General features: G+C 37.4%; 1 protein-coding gene across 1 annotated transcript in view; it reads left to right on the plus strand.

The window, feature by feature from the left end:
- LOC135199705 (homeobox protein ARX-like) overlaps positions 1–19,929 on the plus strand; it is a 62,490-nt gene extending 42,561 nt beyond the window's left edge. Inside the window, 2 exon segments of the mRNA XM_064227861.1 lie at positions 2,856–3,061; positions 17,627–19,929. Of these exon segments, the coding sequence (XP_064083931.1) occupies positions 2,856–3,061; positions 17,627–18,154 (734 nt within the window). The 3' untranslated portion in view covers positions 18,155–19,929.
- The last annotated feature ends 224 nt before the right edge of the window (positions 19,930–20,153 follow it).

Consider the following 20,153-nt stretch of genomic DNA (forward strand, 5'->3'; position numbering starts at 1 on the left):
CTCTCGCTCTCTCTCATGCATGGATTAGTACTCTCTCTCTCTCCTATACAGGGGTTAAATCTCTTTCATACATAGGTTGGTGCTCTCTCTCTCTCTCTCTCTCTCTCTCTCTCTCTCTCTCTCATAAAAGGTTAGTACTCTCTCCCTCGCTCTCTCTCATGCATGGATTAGTACTCTCTCTCTCTCTCTCCTATACAGGGGTTAAATCTCTCTCATACATAGGTTGGTGCTTCTATCTCTCTCACTCATAAAAGGTTAGTACTCTCTCTCTCTCGCTCTCTCTCATGCATGGATTAGTATTCTCTCTCTCTCTCTCTCTCCTATACAGGGGTTAAATCTCTCTCATACATAGGTTGGTGCTCTATCTCTCTCCCTCTCTCTCTCTCTCTCTCTCAAAAGAAGTTTGCACTCTCTCTCTCTCTCTCTCTCTCTCTCTCTCGTATACATAGACTATTGATTAAAGTGATACTGAAAATGACAGGTTGGAATCAGATGGCCTCCTCCTAAATATACCCATTTCCTTTTCTTGAATCCGTTTATAGTGCCGTCAATCCCTCATCCAAAGGGAATGTGGTGGGGTTATTTGGTCCCCCTCCCTCCTAAAACCGTCCTCCCCCCCCCCAACCCCCCCCCTTCCCTTCCAAATCTCCTCCTGTCCCTTGTTCCTTATCCATATCGGAGCAATACAACTCGAGGCTTCAAAGTACCCTAGAAACTTCTTGAGCCGTGGCCGAGTTCGTCCGGCTCTCTCTCTCTCTCTCTCTCTCTCTCTCTCTCTCTCTCTCTCCTCTCATCTCTCTACTCTCTCTCTTTCTCGAGTTATGCTTCACAATTATATATTCCATTCCATTCTCTCTCACTTCCTCTTTTTCCAGGGTTAAGAATTGTAGATTTCTTTACATTTTAGATACCATCTCTCTCTCTCTCTCTCTCTCTCTCTCTCTCTCAAGGGACAATATGTTTAATTGGTGCTCTGTGAAGACATTCAGGTAGGATGAGACGAGGTGAAGTTAGTCAATTAACTAATTGAAAAATAGATTAGTGTTTAACCCGCTTAGAGGGAGGGAGGGAGGAGAGAGAGAGAGAGAGAGTGGAGGGGAGGGGTGTTAGCTCTCTCTCTCTCTCTCTCTCTCTCTCTCTCTCTCTCTCTCTCTCTCTCTCGTCCTCACGAAGGGGAAGAAAAGTTAAAGTGAGGAAGAAAGCGCCTTAAGAATTGTCTTTTGAACTGGCTTAGGAAATTAAAAGCGTAAGAAATGGAAGAGTGAGAGAGAGAGAGAGATAGACGAAAGGGAAATTTACTTTTGTGCTTAGATTAGGGAAGAGCCTCTCTCCTCTCTCTCTCTCTCTCTCTCTCTCTCTCTCTCTCTCTCCCTCAATCGGATTATATCGATGTCTTCTTCGTCCGGAATATCCTCTAACGCTTTTACCTCTTGAGATATAAAATCGATGGATGGATTTTGCTGTAATCTATCATCCGATTCGGTTTCAAAATTTGGATTTAAACCGGAAATTCTTATTATTTTTTTTGTTTTTTTTTTTTCATTTTCGACCCCCGCCCCCCCTCTCACCCACCCCTTTTTAAAATCTTCCATTTCCGGGTATTTTTGTTTCTTTCCCCAGAGTTTTATTAGTAATCTGTCTTTATGAAAGTCTATACGTGTTTTTAGTTTTATAAAAAGAACAATATCTCTATCTGTCCGTCCGGAACTTCACCCCCCCCCCCCCCCCCCCCCCCCCCCACACTCCCTCGTTTGCACTTTTCTTGTCCGCCCCCAGATCTTCAAAACTACTGAGGCTAGAGCGCTGCAAATTAGTATGTTGATCGTCCACCCTCCAATCATCAACCATACCAAATTGCAGCCCTCTAGCCTCAATAGTTTTGATTGTTAATGAAGGTTAACGTTAGCCGTAATCGTGCCTCTGGTAACGATGCAGGCAAGGCCACCACAGGGCCGTGGTTAAAGTCTCGTGGGCCGCGCCGCATTCAGCATTATACCACTACCGAAAGGTAGATCTACTTTCGGTGGCCTTGATTCTACGCTGTACAGAAAACTTGATCGCGCCGAAGGAAATTAGACGCTTTTTATTTATTTTTAAATTTTTTTATCCGTCAATATGCAAGTTGACGTGTGTCTTTTTGTTTGATTAAAAGTGTTGCGTGTTTGCGTGTGTTTTAGTGTGTTCCAGCTTTATGCTTGTGTTTTCAAAATGTATCAGTTTGTGTTTGTGTTAATTTGCCAGCTCGTATGTGCTCGTGCTGACTTATCTTTGTGTCTGCACAAGTGTTGATTTGCCAGATTATCTGTGTCCGTTCGATCTTATCAGTATAATATACGTGCGTAGTATATAATAATTCACATATTATGTTTATGCGTATATATGCATACGCAAAGTCTACGAATACGTTTATGAGTCTTGTTGCGTATTTATTTTTTTATTTAATCGTACGTGTGTTTGAGAATTCTTACCTGCATAACTTCCTGAGTTTATATATGTATATATATATATATATATATATATATATATATATATATATATATATATGTGTGTGTGTGTGTGTGTATGTGTGTGTGTGTGTGTGTGTCGTGATAAATCTGCAACGAAGACTTGGTTTTTGCAACCGTGGGAGAAAAACCAAAATTGAATGACCAACTTGTGACAAAATGATTCTCTCTCTCTCTCTCTCTCTCTCTCTCTCTCTCTCTCTCTCTCTCTCTCTCTCTCTCTTCATAAGCGCAGGAATTAACTTGATATTATAGAAATGCTCGAGTACCGCCATTTTTAATGTAAACAAAACGAACAACGCCATCTGTTGAGACCAAAACTAACAATCCCACTGGTTTCTTCCCTCGAAGGTCCTGGCCAGTACCCAGGTCTCTACTCGGCCTCGCTCTTCGGAGCCTCAGGCGCCGGGGGCAAACGCAAGAGACGCCACAGGACGATCTTCACCGAGGAGCAGCTCGAGGAGTTGGAGAGGACCTTCGCCAAGACCCACTACCCAGACGTCCTGCTCAGGGAACAGCTGGCGCTCAAGGTCGACCTCAAGGAAGAAAGAGTCGAGGTAAGATGAGGGATTTGTCTGCCCGTCTACACTTTTTTTCCTGTCCGCCCTCGGACCTTAGAACCTACTGAGGCTAGAGGGCTGCAAATTGGTATGTTGATCACCCACCCTCCAGTCGCCAACCATGCCAAATTCCAGCCCTCTATCCTCAAAAGTTTTGATTTGATTTGAGGTTAAAGTTAGTCATGATCGTCGTGCGTCTGGCCACCACCACCGGCTGAGAGTTTCGTGAGTCGCGGCTCATACCAGTGATAACCGCGACCACCGAGAGGGGTAGGTCTATTTTCGGTGGTCTGGATTAAATAAGCTTTATGGAGAGTTTTATTTCTTTGGCGCGTTTTTTGTACTTGTTTTTATTAATCCGTAGTATTGCCATTTTAATGCGCCCATTTTTTATTTAGCCACATTTACTCACTGAACTTTCTTATGATTTTGGTGTGGAAAAATGATATCCCGTGATTGGATACTTTTATTTTAGTGTCATGTTAAAGACGAATACTTGTCGTTTATTCCAACACGTTCAAAGAAACAAAATAGCGAACGTAAAAACGGTGCACTGAAGACAGAAAATAAAAAAAAAGTTTTATAATAGTTTCAATTGTGAAAACATAGCCACAAAGAAAATCAGAAAAGAAAGAGAGAGATAGATATAGGTGATTTTGGCATAAGAGACTTATCCTGTATAATTGTTTGTTTGAGATTAAGAAGGCCTTATGCCAGCATGGGCTCTTGCTCACAAAGCAGCCCGTAGGTCATATTGAATGCTTTGCAGGCGGGGAGGTGATTTTTAAGGATATGTGGTGAGCCTTTATTATGATATCATCAATATTTTGATGCTCTTTATGTCTCATTCTGCGTTTGGGCTTACGGACAAAGTTAGGGAGCTTTTTACGATCGTAGAGAATTGTCTAAATTTCTAATTTCCTTGGTAATAGGTTTCTTTGTTCAGTGTGTTCGCAGATATTTCATGTAAAGATACTATGAGGTCATTTAAACTGGAAATGAACAGAATTTTTTTTTCATGAATTTAAGAAAATATTCGTCAAATATACATTAATAGAAGTTTGCCCATTCCCTTGCATCACGCAAAAATTATTTATTTATTTTTCCTTTGCAAAATTGAAATATATATATGTGTATGATTATATTATATATATATATATATATAATATATATATAATATATATATATATATATATATATATATATATATATAAGTTTATATATTGTACGCATTACTATGACTAATTATTGTAAGTTGTGTCAGCAGGCCAAAGGTCTCGGTTTGGGTGACAGTAACCAGAGGTTCACACCAGGCCTCTCTCATGCCTTTTATAACTTAAACAGACCTGCGAGTTGCCGTTAGGCAAAAAATACCAGCTTAATGTTATAAAGACAACTAGCTGTAGTACGCAAATATTCAACTGGGAATCGTCTCACGGTGATGTGGTACCGTGGATCAGTTTTCGTGAGGTGGGGTGTTGGAGGAGGGGGGTTAAAATTTTTCTAATTTTATTAAAAAAAAAATTTTTTTTTTTAGTTTCATTACCATCACCTGCTTCAAGAGTTACGCTGCTAATCGTAACTGAGTCGCGCAGTTGTGAAATATACGTCGCATCTCGCTCCATTCATGACATTTTTTAACAAAATGCTTATCATACAAAAAAAAAAAAAAAAAAAAATGCAGAAGCAAGCAAAAAAAAAAAAAAAAAAGAAAAAAGGCTGGTGCGATCATTAAGAGCAGAAAATAAATGAATGAAAAATAATTGGGACGGAGTAAAACGAGAAGGGAGATATTATTCATTTCTACATCCATGCATATTAGTTAGTGTGTGTATATATATATTTATTTATTTATATGTAAATTTATATATATATTGTGTTTTCCCCCACCCAGTCTTTTCCATCATATTTTGCATTGCGAGTTAACGAGGTCCCCCTCTCTCTCTCCCTCTCTCTCTCTCTCTCTATATCATACGGTTGGAAATGTGAAACAATTTCTTTATTTTGATGTGTGTGGACATTTGCCGCCCCACGACGATGTTTCAGTTTTATATATTTTGCTTAATGTATGTGTGTACACATTTTCAAAAGGTAGCTCTTGCCTGCCTATACCTGCCTGCCTGCCTCTCTTCTCTCTTCTCTATCTCTCCTTTCTCTATCTCCTCTATTCGCTCCATCTTTCTCTACTCTCTCTTCTTCTCTATTTTTTTTATTTTTTGCATTTAAGACTAATGTACATTTTGTTTTTTTCCGGCGGTTACCTTCTGCTGCCCTTCTCTTCTCTCTCTCTTCCTTCTCTTCCGCATCTCGTTCTCCTCTCACTCTCCTTCCTCTTCCTTCCTCTTTTTCAGTTTGATATATTTTGCCTAATGTACATTTTGACGGTAGCTTTCTCTCTCTCTCTCTCTCTACAGTATTCCCCATTCCCACTTTTTTTTTAAATGTGGGCATTAAAAAAAATAGAGAAAGGACAAAAAAAAAAGAGAAAAAAAAAGCAAATCAAAGTTCAGACCAGAGGCCAATTAACAGCATATTGTCGAGTTTTCATATTTTCTGTGGTGTAATGACGAGGTGTTCTTCATAGGCAGCGCGCCGGAATTGAATACGTGCGAGGAAGAGTCCGAGTGTGAGGTCTTGCAAAGCATTTCCAAGCACTTCAAAGCAATTAGTCGCTTCGCCATCATTTGCGGTAAACTAATCATTAAACAGCACCAGAGGCAGTCGGCGAATGACATTTTTCTTTTTTATCGTGCGTTTATTATACTTCAGAGTTACAATGTTGCACTTTTGTGGATTTTTTTTTTTTTTTTTTTTTTTTTTTAGGTTCTTTTGTGTTGCGTCACCAAAGCGCACGCACGGTTTGGTGTTCTGTCTGATGGCTTGGATACTGACTCCCCCCACCCCCCTATTTTTTTTTTTCTTTTTTTCGTAATTATGACGGAACGGAAGAATAAATAATTCTCTCCGTTTAGAGGTTTTTTCTTTGTTAGATTTACGACGAACGTTTCTTGTTGAGCTTTTTTTTTTTATTTTTTTTTTTTTTTTTACATGCAAATTCTTTTCCTAAAATAAATTGATTTTTTAAATTTTTTTTTAAAGAACTTGCTATTATTATGGGCGTTATAAGACTGCAGAACATTTTTCTACGTTATATTGTAACATACGTTTCGAGTTAAGCAATAATTTTTTTTGTGTCATGCAACACTTTTTTTTTCCAAATTTAACTCAAAATATTAATTTTTTTTATGAGAAAGTGCTGTGGTTTGTTATACACTCACTGACCTTCAACGCAGTAAATTACAGTTTTTATTTTGGGGGGTGGGCGGGGAGCATTTTAGGTCTAAGGTATAAACTTTTAAAATTTTCAATCATTTCATCATTACTAGATAGGAATGTAGTCTTTTGTATATCACCTAACAGCTTGGAAGCGAAAAGAGAATATTGCAACGTAAAGAATTCACTTGTATAACAAACTTCAAACCTTTTCGTAGCTTCCAGCATTTTGATATTGTTGATAAGTTTAAAAGTGCTTTCATTTCACATACCCAGTTGCAAGCAAATTGAGGTGGTTAAAAGTTCATATTTGCTTTATATCACTTGGCCTGTTGCCTTCAAATTTGAACGCTACAGACGATCAGACTTAGTCAACATACATAAACAAATTGGAAGCAAAGCGAGAAGGTTCAAATGCTCAGAACTTTTCAATATCAAAAAAATTAACCAATTAAAAACCAGGGAAAAAAAAAAACCATTGGAAAATAACTCGAATTGTTATAATAATATGTTTTGAAAATCTTGCATATAACTTGACCAGTCACAACCAAATTGGAAAGACTAACAACACTTGTTTAGTTATGTCGGTTTATTGAATGAATTGAAACCATGTTTCTGTCTGGTATTATATACAAAGTATTATCTTAGAATATATATATATATATATATATATAATATATATATATATATATATATATGTATATTTATATATACACTGAGCTTTGGTTACTTGGTTGTGAAATGAAGAATATTTCATGTATTTTTTAAACAAGGCATGATCCAACCTCCAGCTTACTCGGGACGCGTGCTAAAATCTACGGTCAAATAGACCGTTGTTTCACCGACGAAGATTTAAATAAATACGCTGTATTTTATTTGTAATAATTGTTCTGTGCTGTTTAACATTATTTATTTTTTTCCATTTTCATTCTAATAAATAAATCACACATCCTAAAATTCCTGTATCTTTAACTCGATGCGAAACACCTTTTTCAGACCTTTTTCAGACTTTTTTTTTTCAGACCTTTTCAAACTTTTCAGACCTTTTTTCAGACTTTTTTTTTCAGACCTTTTTTCAGACCTTTTTCAGGCTTTCCTACCCCCCCCCTCCTTCCCACCCAACAAGAAGAAGAACAACAAAGTAGTTTGTAGGCTTACTCCCCGAGTAAACGGAAATTTTATTGATATATATTTTATTTTCAACACTACCCGTTGTTATGATTGCTGTCTCATACAGGCTGCTTAAGGGACATGAGTTGACGCTGGCATAAGCCCTATGCAACCTTAAACGAGGTCAGTACATCTCTCATCACCAGGAATTATATCTTTAATATCTGATAATTATCGTCATCTTGTATAATTGATCCCGTCCTGGAGGAGAGGCTGATTATCCCCAGGAATTACATCGCCTGATAATCATCATCATCTTGCATAATTATTCCCAGCGTGGAGGAGAGGCTGATTATCGAACTATTCGTCCTCTGGAAGGTAATCAGCTGCTGAATTATGGAATTCGGTCCTAAGATCTTGATGATAAATGACGAATATAGTCATTGAGGTGCTTTTGATAACGTTGGTGAACAATAAAAATAATTTTAAAAAATAATAAAAATAAAGTATTTTAAAAGTGATAATGGGATTGACGGTAGTTGCCATAACAACAGGAATAACCACAAAATAGAATAACAACAGTAAGGATGATAGTGAATTAACGGGAGTAACGAAAAACTATTGAATAATAATAATGATAAGATGTAGATGAATACGATGATGATGATAGGTAATTAAAAATTATAGTAATTTTTGCATTCCTTTCCCCATCTCCAGTATGTCCTGTAAGTATAGTTCGCTATCGAAGGGACAAAGAGGCCTGGTGAGGACCTCTGAACTCACCGTCTATCACATATATTTGGTACCCCCCATCACAGATATTTGATGGTACGTGATGTCCACAATTCCGTATAACTTTCAGTGCTTGCCACACGCTGAGCTACCATCACGCTAGATCGTGCTTTCACAAGCATCTCAGTATCAGTGGTCGTATGCAAAAAGACCCATGACGATAACAGTGATCTTTATGAACAGTGGCCCATCCCAGTAACTGGTCTTAATGAACAAGGATCCATCCCAGTAACTGGTCTTAATGAACAAAGACCCAGCCCAGTAACTGGTCTAATGAACGAGGACCCATCCCAGTAACTGGTCTAATGAACAAGGACCCATCCCAGTAACTGTTCTTCAAGAACAAGGATCCATCCCAGTAAATGGTCTTCAAGAACAAAGACCCATCCCAGTAACAATAGTGTTCATGAACAAAGACCCATCTCATTCTACAGTGGTCTTCATTAGCAAAAAACCCATCCCAGGACCAGTGGTTTTGATGAACGAAGATCCATCTCAGTAGGCATATAGTCTTCATTGCTTAAAGGGCTCATACTTATGGCAGTCGTCAAGAAAACTTGCATGATTTCATGTGTCCTAATCAGGCGTCGCAGTGGAGGTGGTCAGCGACTATGAAGTCCTTTTTTTTTTTGCTAATGAATCTCTGGAAACCACCAAGAGAATCTGAAGGCAAAATCGCTTTGAGATTTGATGAAGAATCGCTGAAGTTCAAGAGAAACTGAAGGCAAAATCGCTCTGAGATTTTGATGAAGAATTGCTGAAGTTCAAGAGAAACTGAAGGCAAAATCGCTCTGTAGTTTGATGGAGAATCGCTGAAGTTCATCCTTAATCTCTGTGTATCATATTTCTGTGACCTTCAGATTAAGTTCATTGAATGACCCTTGGCCTCGTAACGTTAATATTTCCCATAGAGGGTCAGTGCCGTCGGTTCGCCTCAAGTGGTGAGCTGTAGGCACTACTAAAGGTTGTTTTCCGCGTCACCTTCGGCCCCTAGCCGCATCCATCTTTTAGCCTTTTACTTGACCTCCATTCCCCCTTCCTGCCCTGAGTTTTGCAGTCTCCTAAAAAACCCCTCTTTCATTTTTGAGCAAGAGACCGTGCTATTTGAATCGAACGACGATTACAATACCGTGATTTCTTTCTAACTGCTAACTGTCACGGACAGACTGACCAAAAGACCTGTTCTGTTATACCGTAGGTAATTTCTTAAAGAAGCGTTACCCTTATGACTCCGAGAAAGTAATTTATTCAAAAGCTACGAGTCAATTTGCAACGGGAAAATCGACATTATTATTATAATAATCATGCAAGAGGGTTTATTTAGCAGCTTAGGTTAACTATTCTCTGTTTTTTTCCATCTGTCCATCCGCCTGTGGTGTTTGCGCATGGTAACGCTGCGTCCCGGGCTTTAAATAATATCCTTTTTCGAATATTAACGGTGTAATTCGCATTCAGTGAATTATTAAAACACTTTTCAGTTGCAAGTTACACCTAGATATCTTTTTATTTACCTAAAACTTACATATACCGTAACTATGTAAAGCCCAGGACGCAGTGTTACCATGCGAAAACACCACAGGCGGATGGACATATGGAAAAAACCAGAGTATAAACATCGTATGACAAATGGATAAAGCGCTGTGCTCATCTGAACCGTTCTCAGCAAGATACGTTCCTTACTCAAGATTTGTAAGTATTTATAGTGAAGTGTTGCAGATTGTTTTTTTTTACTTAGAATGTACAGTAGTAGCACTGTAGCATACATATCAGCATCTGAAACTGAATTCGCAATATACCCAAATCATTCCATTCACCGACGGACGTACGTCTAATCACAAGAAAAGCATATATACACTCACGCGAACATACATTCTTTAAACATACAGGCAGCATATTGTGCGTTTTGCAAGCACGAACTCCTCCAGTCCTCGTTTCGCCCTTTTCCCGAGAGAGAGAGAGAGAGAGAGAGAGAGGCACGCAAATACACCGGCGTGTATTAAAATCTCTTTTACCTCCTCCACTCGCAAATTGAAATGAAACGTCAAATATATCTCGAATCCAATGTTTATTCAAATTCCGCACGAGTCGTCTCTCTCTCTCTCTCTCTCCGCACTTGTGAAGAAATACCGAATGTGTCTTTTGCGCCCGACAAAGAAAGTAATATTCTTTCGCCTGTCCATTGGGGAGAATAATATTTCCCGTCTATACAAAGCGAATCAAAGGGCCGCCTCCATCGCTGGCAGAGAGAGAATCGCCTATTGCAGTCGGGGACATCATCTCTCCCGTGTCAGCTATGATCGGTGATGTGGCAAGCGGGGCGTGTGTGACCATCGACGTGGCAACAATGTAAACTGACTGGCCAATTAGCGATCACGGTTGCTGGAGCCGCTAATTGCCCATTTACAAACTTTGAGTCGAACGCGTTAATGTGACAAAGACGAGGTTCATGGTAGCTAGAGCGAGCTCGCTTTAAACTCGCGCTAATTTGACGATATGATGCGACGACAATTTAATTTTAGGTTCGTTGTTGTTGAGAGAAGCTAATAGCCACTTTGTGAGATTTGGCGGGAGGCAAAAATGGCGCGAAAGGTGGTGGTACCAGGTGGTGGGGTGGGGAGGTAGGAGGAGCAGGTAGGGAGGGCGCTCGTCTCTCTCTCTCTCTCTCTCTGCTGGTGACGGCAGCAGCAGCAGCAGAAGCAGAAGCAGGGGTCAGTAGTCCCCCCAATACCGGGTGGGCGGGCCCATCTGCCCGCCCGCTCATCCACCCCTTTCACCGAGCAACCGTCCCAATCACGAAGGGTGTCTTTTTGATGGGCGGAATCATACCTTGGGCGAAAGGAGAAGGAGAAGAGGTCCCCGCAGTTAGGGGTGTTTGAGAACCGGGTGTGGTTTGCTCAGCGCGTCCACCCAACCTGCTATACTGGGGTTTTGCTACGCGGGCGGTGGGGGGGGGGCGTTCTGGAGTTTGTTTTCAGGGAATCACTTACTTCCAACATTTTTATTCTTATAGTCTCTTTAGAATTTGTATTCTTCCGCTTCCGAGGGAATAGTGGTAATACTTCTTACACCAGTTTTTCCAAATTCCCTTTTTTTTTTTTTTTTTTTTTTTTTTTTTGTATGAGACGGGAATGTACATTTACTCGGGGGGGGGGGGGGACAGCACCTCCAAAAGCAGAGCTCTGAAAGAACATTGTCTTTTTGTTATCCTTACCGGCGCCTCAATACATGGGAAAAAAATAATAAATAAATAATAGTAATAAGATTACTTGATACAATTGATCAATTTCCATTCTTCATTGAACGAGCAATTTCCACTGTATATTTGATCGAATGGATGACTTCTTTCCATTTTTGAGATTTTCTTATGTAAAAGCTCTATCTTCTTGTATTACAAGCCAGGCTGGAACCCTGTCTGGGAAAGTATAGAATTTTACAATGTAAGCTCAAGGACCCAAATTTGCAGAGCAACCTAATACACAAAAAATATGGCTGAACAAGTAATGAATCGTTTTCACCGGCTGCTCTATGAGAAAGAGCCTGTGCTGGCATAAGGCCAGCTTAACCTTTAACAACAACGAACTCGTGGAGAGGAATAATAAAAAAATAACAAATAATAAAAAAGTCAAAGAAAGAGACAAGTTCTGGCGATTCAATAACTCCCCGTAGAAGGGTAGTGTGCCGTCAGTGCACCTCATGCGGTGCACTGTAGGCATTACTTAAGGTTCCTTGCAGCGCACCTTCGTCCCTTAGCATCAACCCCTTTCGTTCCTTTCACTGTTCCTCCCTTCATAGTCTCTTTCTTCCATCTGCCTTTCCACCCTCTTCTGATAATTGATTCATAGTGCAACTGCTTTGAGGTTTTCCTCCTGTTACACCTTTCAGACCATTTACTGTCAATTTCCGTTTCAGCTGAATAACCTCACGGGTCCCAGTGCTTTATCCTTTGGCCTAAATGTTAATATTCGATTCTAACGATTCAAGAACCTATTACGGAAGATCACGTCCTTAATTAAGCACTTTGTTGATTTTTCATGACTTCTGTTACCCCATGGGTCGGTTCCACTTCTACCCTGGGAAATTGTCTCGATTTTTGTGGATAACTGGTGATTTTGGGGTTCCCCAGGACCCATTGCTATCTCCTGTTTCATTATCCAGATGAAAAATGAAATTTTTTTATATTTGTTGTGTATCTTTACGGATATTTTATTTTAACCCAGATTTTTCCTGATAGCTGGTGTTTGTGGGGTTCCCCAGGACCTATGACTGTCTCTTAGTTTTAGTTTTCCCAGATGAAAAAAAAAGGTTTTATATTATATTTATTCTGTATCATTCAGGATATTATACTTTTACGCAGATTCCTTGACAATGCATGATTTTCATCTGTCAGTTCTTGATTTTTCCGGATAATTGATGTTTGTGGCGTCCCTAAGACTTACTGTCATCGTTTGTTTCGTCTTGCAGAAAAAAAAAATTTCATATTCTGTATCTTTCCTTATATACTTTTATCAGGATTTTGTTCCAGACTTTCTGAATACTGGACTTTTTTTTCTCCTTCAGCATTTAATGCAGTTTTTTTTCCTACCTGTAGGACCAAGTTTTCCTTTACCATGGAAAGTAAATTTATTTCTTGACGCCTAAAATATTTAACCATGGTAAGGTTTTTTTTTTTTTTTCATTTTTACATTTTCGTAAATCATCGTCAATTTGGTTTTTTTATGGTAACTGTTTTTCTTTGTGCATCTGTGAATAGATTTTTTCACCATTGTGAGATTTCTTCTTTGTGCATCTGTGAATAGATTTTTTCACGTGAGATTTCTTCTTTGTGCATCTGTGAATAGATTTTTTCAACATTGTGAGATTTCTTATAGTCGCTCGTTTTTAGAAATATATATATTTCAAAATTTATTTTTCAGTTTTCAAGAAACGTGTTCTCTCCTCTTTTCTATCACCCTTTTCGTCTAGCCTTCCAATAGTATACTTTATTATTGTCTTTCCTCGGTTAATACCTCCTACTTCCTTCTTTCGCTTTTTTTTTTTGATACTTCTTATTTTCTCGACATCTCTCTATTCTACTTTATTCTTTCATAATAATCCAACTTTTATATAGAAAATTTTGTTAATACCTTCCATTTCCTCGACTCTTTTCTCTATTCTACTTTATTCTTTAATAATAATCCAACTTTTATATGGACGTTTCCTTTGCTATTTTGATGGTTTCTCCAAATCTTACAGTCAAAAAAGTTACCTGTTGATGCTGAAGAATTCCCGTTGTTTATATATGTATATATATATATATATATATATATAATATATATATATATATATATATATATATATATATGTATATATATATATATATATATATATATCTATATATTATATATATATATACATATATATATATATATATATATATATATATATATATATATATATATATATATATATATATATATATATATAAATCACAGTAGATGCACGTGACTTCATTCAATAAGCGAATACCCCAGGAAAATGATAAGTAGAAATACAAGCGCTTTCGTCTTTACTACGACGAAAGCGCTTGGATTTCTGCCTATCATTTTCCTGTTGGTATTCGCTTATATATATATAGGCTATATATAGTATACATTAGTATATATCCTGGCCCACTAACCTTGTATTATTATTATTATTATTTTTAGTAATATTATTATTTTTTAGGTTGTCTATCATATGTTTTCTCAGAGTCTCCTACTCGGTTTTCGGCTTCAAGAATATCTTGGGGGTTGTCTTCCCCTCTTAGTTGGCTGCATAGTCATTTCTGGTTGGTTCCGAATGGTTTGTTCTGCTGGTATCCCTTATTCCTATCCCTGTTATTATTATTAAGATATAAAATGAACCCTATTCGTATGGAACTAATCCGAAGCGGCCACTGACTTGAAATTCAAGGTTCCAAAGAATACGGTGTTCGTTTGGAAGAAGTGACAGAAGGGAAAAAAAACAACAGAAAGAAGAGATAGCGCATGAAAACAAAACATAAACGAGATAAAAATAAGTAAATGACGAAAATACAAAGAGAATTGTATGAACTTTGGGAGATAACGAGCGATCAGCATTTCTTTATTATATGTGAGAGCCCGGATCAACCTACCTCTCTATCCTTCCACGAATAATACTGATCAATCCACAGTGCAATAATAGGCGCGACAGATGAGCACAGCGGAATAGACGATCAATTGGAAATCACAGATCACCCCTTCTACGCGGTACGTCACGTCTCGTTAACAAATTAGACGTTGATGGTCCCTCCCGATTGCCTCTGGTGCCCGGAAGGGGGAACAGAGATTTTTAGCTTTTTTTTTTTTTTTTTATTGAATTTAGGGGAGGTGGTGCACTCCCGTTGGGGAACCACTCCGGAGGGGTTGGGAGGGTCTTAGGAAGGCCTGGAGAGGGGGGTGTTTGAGGGTTGGGGGGTGGGGTTGGGCGTGAAGGCAAAGCAGATCAAAAATTTCGAAATGGGAAAGGAATGAACGTATAAACTTATAATACTTAACACGGCGTTTTATGGACGTTCGTACATGAAGTACATTTTATCATTCTTTGCCTTTTATCACATTTGTGATAAACAGCCGTCAAATTCTGATTGTTTTTCCAGTTTACCTCTTTGTTCACAGATATATGACAAAATCGGTTCATACTTCTACTATATTTTATATATATATTATATATATATATATATATATATATATATATATATATATATATATATAATATGTGTGTGATAGTATATTATGCACCTAGAGATAAAAGAAAATGCAGGGAACAGTGTGACCACTGAAATACGTAGAAATAATGTGTTTGACACGTAGACCCTACTGCATGTAGGCCCATAAGAGAACCACCAAGGTTATAGGCATACCCAGTAATTTAATCGTAATCAGTGAGTGAAATAGATAGTTCATTTAATAAAGGGTTCTTTTTATAGAGATTTTATTTAACAAAGAGTTTATTTACTCGAGATTTTATTTAATAAAGTGTTTATTTAATACAGATTATTTAATAGAGATTTTATTTAACAGAGTTTATTTAATAGAGATTTTATTTAATGAAGTGCTTATTTAATACAGATTATTTAATAGAGATTTTATTTAACAAAGAGTTTATTTAATACAGCTTTTATTTAGTAAAAAGTTTATTTAATAGAGAGTTTAATTATTGGAGAGTTTACTTAATAGAGATTTTATTTACTAAAGAGTTTATTTAATAGAGTTTATTTAACAGAGATTTTATTTAATAAAGAGTTTATTTGATAGAGCTTATTTAATAAAGAGTTTATTTGATAGAGAATTTAATTAATGGAGAGTTCATTTAATAGAGATTTTATTTAATAGAGAGTGAATTTAATAGAAAGCTCATTAGATGGAGAGTGTGTATTTAATCGATTATTTAATAAAGAGTTTATTTAGTAGAGAGTATTTAACGGAGAGTTTATTTAATAGACAGTTTATTTAAATTGAGAGTGTATTAAATATTTTATTGAATAGGTTCTTTCGTAATAGTTTATTTAATAGAGTTTATTTAACGGAGAGTTTATTTAACAAAGAGTTTATTTAATAGAAAGTTTATTTAACGGAGAGTTTATTTAATAGAGAGTTGATTTAACGGAGAGTTTATTTACAAGAGTTTATGTAACGGAGAGTTTATTTAACAAAGAGTTTATTTAATAGAGAGTTAATTTAACAGAGAGTTTATTTACAAGAGTTTATTTAACGGAGATTTTAGTAAATTGAGAGTATTAATATTTTATTGAATAAGTTCTTTCGTTAATAGTTTATTTAAAAAGAGTTTATTTAACGAGTTTATTTACAGTTTATTTAACGGAGAGTTTATTTACAGAGTTTAATAGAGTTAATTTAACGGAGAGTTTATTTACAAGAGTTTATTTAACGGATTTTATGTAAATTTGAGAGTATTAAATATTGTTTTGAATAAGTTCTTTCGTTAATAGTTTATTTAAAAGAGTTTATTTAACGGAGAGTTTATTTAACGGAGAGTTTATTTACAAGAGTTTATTTAACGGAGAGTTTAGGTTTTTAACAAGATTTTATAGAGTAAATTAACGAGAGTTTGATTTACAGAGTTTATTTAACGGAGAGTTTATGTAAATTGAGAGTGTATTAGATATTTTATTGAATAAGTTCTTTCGTTAATAGTTTATTTAAAAGAGTTTATTTAACGGAGAGTTTATTTAACAAGAGTTTATTTAATAGAGAGTTTATTTAATGGAGAGTTTATTTAATAGAGAGTTAATTTAACAGGAGATTTATTTTAATAGAGATTTAATTTACGGAGAGTTTATTTAACAAAGAGTTTAGTTTAATAGAGTTATTTAACAGAGAGTTTATTTCAGAGTTTATTTAACGGAGGAGATTTTATTGAAATTACAAGAGTTTATTTAACGTTTTATTGAAGAGTTATTTAACGAAGAGTTTATTTAAAAGAGTTTAATAGAGAGTTTAATTTAAACGGAGAGTTTATTTCAAGAGTTTATTTAACGATTTTATTTGTTTAATGAGAGTTTGTTTATTTATTTATTTAGATTTTTTAAGTTTCGTATAAAAGTATTTTAGAAGTTTATTAGAAAAAGAGTTTATTTAACGGAGGAGTTTATTAACAAGAGTTTATTTACGAGTTTATTTAACAGAGTTTATCTTTAATAGAGAGTTAATTTAACGGAGAGTTATTTACAAGGATTTAAGGAGAGTTTATGTAAATTGAGAGTGTATTAGATATTTTATTGAATAAGTTCTTTCGTTAATAGTTTATTTAAAAGAGTTTATTTAACGGAGAGTTTATTTAACAAAGAGTTTATTTAATAGAGAGTTTATTTAATGGAGAGTTTATTTAATAGAGAGTTAATTTAACGGAGAGTTTATTTAATAGAGATTTAATTTAACGGAGAGTTTATTTAACAAAGAGTTTATTTAATAGAGAGTTAATTTAACGGAGAGTTTATTTACAAGAGTTTATTTAACGGAGAGTTTATGTAAATTGAGAGTGTATTAAATATTTTATTGAATAAGTTCTTTCGTTAATAGTTTATTTAAAAGAGTTTATATAACGGAGAGTTTATTTAATAGAGAGTTGATTTAATGGAGAGTTTATTTACAAGAGTTTATTTAACAGAGAGTTTATTTACAAGAGTTTATTTAACGGAGAGTTTATTTACAAGAGTTTATTTAACGGAGAGTTTATGTAAATTGAGAGTGTATTAAATATTTTATTGAATAAGTTCTTTCGTTAATAGTTTATTTAAAAGAGTTTATCTAAAGGAGAGTTTATTTAATAGAGAGTTCGTATGTAGGATTCCTCCTCTGACGTAGCTATCATCTCCTCCTCCCGCAGGTGTGGTTCAAGAACCGGCGGGCCAAATGGCGGAAGCAGAAACGCGAGGAACAAGAGCGACTACGACGCCTGCGCGACGACACGAGCCAGCCCGACGGCGGCGACCTGACCCAGCAGCCGCCCGCCAACCATGCCCACGCCCCCGGCGACGATCCCCGCGACCCGGACCTGAGCAGCGACGACGAGAGCTCGACGGACGCCGCCCTCAGGTCGCTCGAGAGGAAGATGACCCCTCCTTCTTCTTCCGGCGTTCAGGAGGCTGCTTCCCTCGACGCCGCCAAGTGCCCGCCGCCCATCAGCCCCCCTCTGGGCGGGGGGGAGGGGGACTGCCGTTCTTCTCGCCCGCTGCTGCGGCCAAAATGGCGTCTTCCTCCTCCTCATCTTCGCACCCCCGTCTTCAGGATTCCCTCGGCCACCCTGTGCTCTCCGAGGGCGCTATCGCCGTCGCCGCCGCCGCTTCTCAGCATCACCAGCAGCAGCACCCTTCGACGGGCATCATGCCCCAACCGCCGCCGCCCTTCCTGCTGACCGCCGACGAGTTGCACGCGGCCAAGAGGAGAAGGGTCTCAACGGATTGCTCCGAAGTGGAGCTGACGTAACTGGAAGGCTGCTTCGTCTTCGTCTTCTCTTTCGGTGGAACTGGAGCCGTCGGAGGAGGTTATCCTCTCTTCTTCTTCTTCTTCTTCTCCTCCTTCTTCTTCCTGTTCAAGCGCTTGAAATCATGCACTAGCCGTTTAAGAATAGTTTTAATTCTCTCTCTCTCTCTCTCTCTCTCTCTCTCTCTCTCTCTCTCTCTCTCTCTCTCCACAAATGCAAATATAATAATATACGCGAAGAACGCCACTTGCAGGCGTCAAAAGTAAACAGTGTTCGATAAGACGTAGCAAGCAGCAGATTGGGACTTGAAGACTTCCCACATTGGGACATTAAATTCTTAGGAGATTGGGACACAAATACATACCAGATTGGGACATAATCCTTAGATTGGGACACACTAATGGCCATACAGCAGTGTCCACAGCGATCTTCGTAAACCACACCACACAGAGACACCTACGCAAACGTGATCAAGGAAATAACGTACCCAAGCAGGACGAGAGAGTATGGACTTGTGGAAACAATTGTGTAAATATACTCGTTGTGACTGCTTACATGTATTTAGCAAGTTTTCCAGTGCGCGGAGGATATATATAGATATATAAATATACGCTCGTTAATGTGGTTGAAAATTAAATGTGTTGCAGCTGAAGGAGTTCTAATGGCTTATAAGGGGAGAGGCATTTGCCTATGGCATAATGGCATGCGTACTCACGCACATACATACATACACATACAGTGTACATATACGTATATATGTACATACACATACACACACACACATATATATATATATATATATATTATATATATATATATATATATATATCTTTATTTTGCCCGGACTTCAAATTTTATAGGGAAGGCTATACGCTCATGAGATCTGCCTACAAAACAGGTCTAAGTAAAACTACAACTTATCAGTAACTAAGTAAACAATTTGCTAAAATAATATTGAAATAATGAAACAGAGCAAAAACTGAAGCGAATCATAGAGGAGGGATGTAAATTCTCCGCAAAAATTGTTCTTAGTAGGATCTGAGATCGGCGTCCTACAATACTATCTATGAACGCCAATATTAATGTCTGCATATCCCATAATTCGTTTTTCCTTCCTAATTCGACGGTATAGATTGCATCAAACGATTTCTGAGCAAATCTATCGCGTATTCGGCCGTCTTAACTCTTGGCATTCTCTGCTCGACTATCTAGCGACGATATGATATCTATTCGACGCTGAAGAATCCTTGTATCCTTCAGTCGACGATGCAGAGTCCTTGTGTACTTCCCGTTCAGTCTAAAATTGTCGACATTGTTCATCATGGGATTACAGTGCAGACCGTCACTCAGTTAACAAACAGGTTCATTTTATTAAACATTTCAAAAGTGTTTTAGACACTCGAAATGCGGCTTAAAAACACGGGCTCTTCCCAAGAACGTATGTGATGCCGGTACGCATTCAGATATACGTAGTTTTACGCACGAATGACACAACAGTTTATCCTCTTCGAAATGGAATATAAAATTGAGGCCAAAATCAAGCGCTGGCACCTGTGAGGTCGTTCATCTCCGAAGAGGAAAATTGACGGTAAGAAAAAAAAAAAAAAGAGGTTTGAAAAATGGAACAGGAAGAAAACTTCTTAGTTACACTATGAAGCAATAGTTAGGAAAGTCAGATGAAGAAAGAGAATAATAACAGAGTTACAGTAAAGAAGGGGTAGATGGGGGAGAATAAGCCAATACACAGTGCTCCGCTTGATGTGCGCTGGCTGCGCTACCATCTTGGCCTATGGCGTTAAGAGCAGCGAGTGTGTTGACGACCTCTGACGTAATTTAAAATGCAAAAATATATTTTGCAAAATCTGAAGCGTATTTCAAAAAATAAACAAAATCTTATATAATTTAAGGGAGTTTTTTTTTGTCCTCCATA

Source organism: Macrobrachium nipponense, chromosome 26 (assembly GCF_015104395.2).
Source record: "Macrobrachium nipponense isolate FS-2020 chromosome 26, ASM1510439v2, whole genome shotgun sequence".
Lineage (NCBI taxonomy): Eukaryota > Metazoa > Arthropoda > Malacostraca > Decapoda > Palaemonidae > Macrobrachium > Macrobrachium nipponense.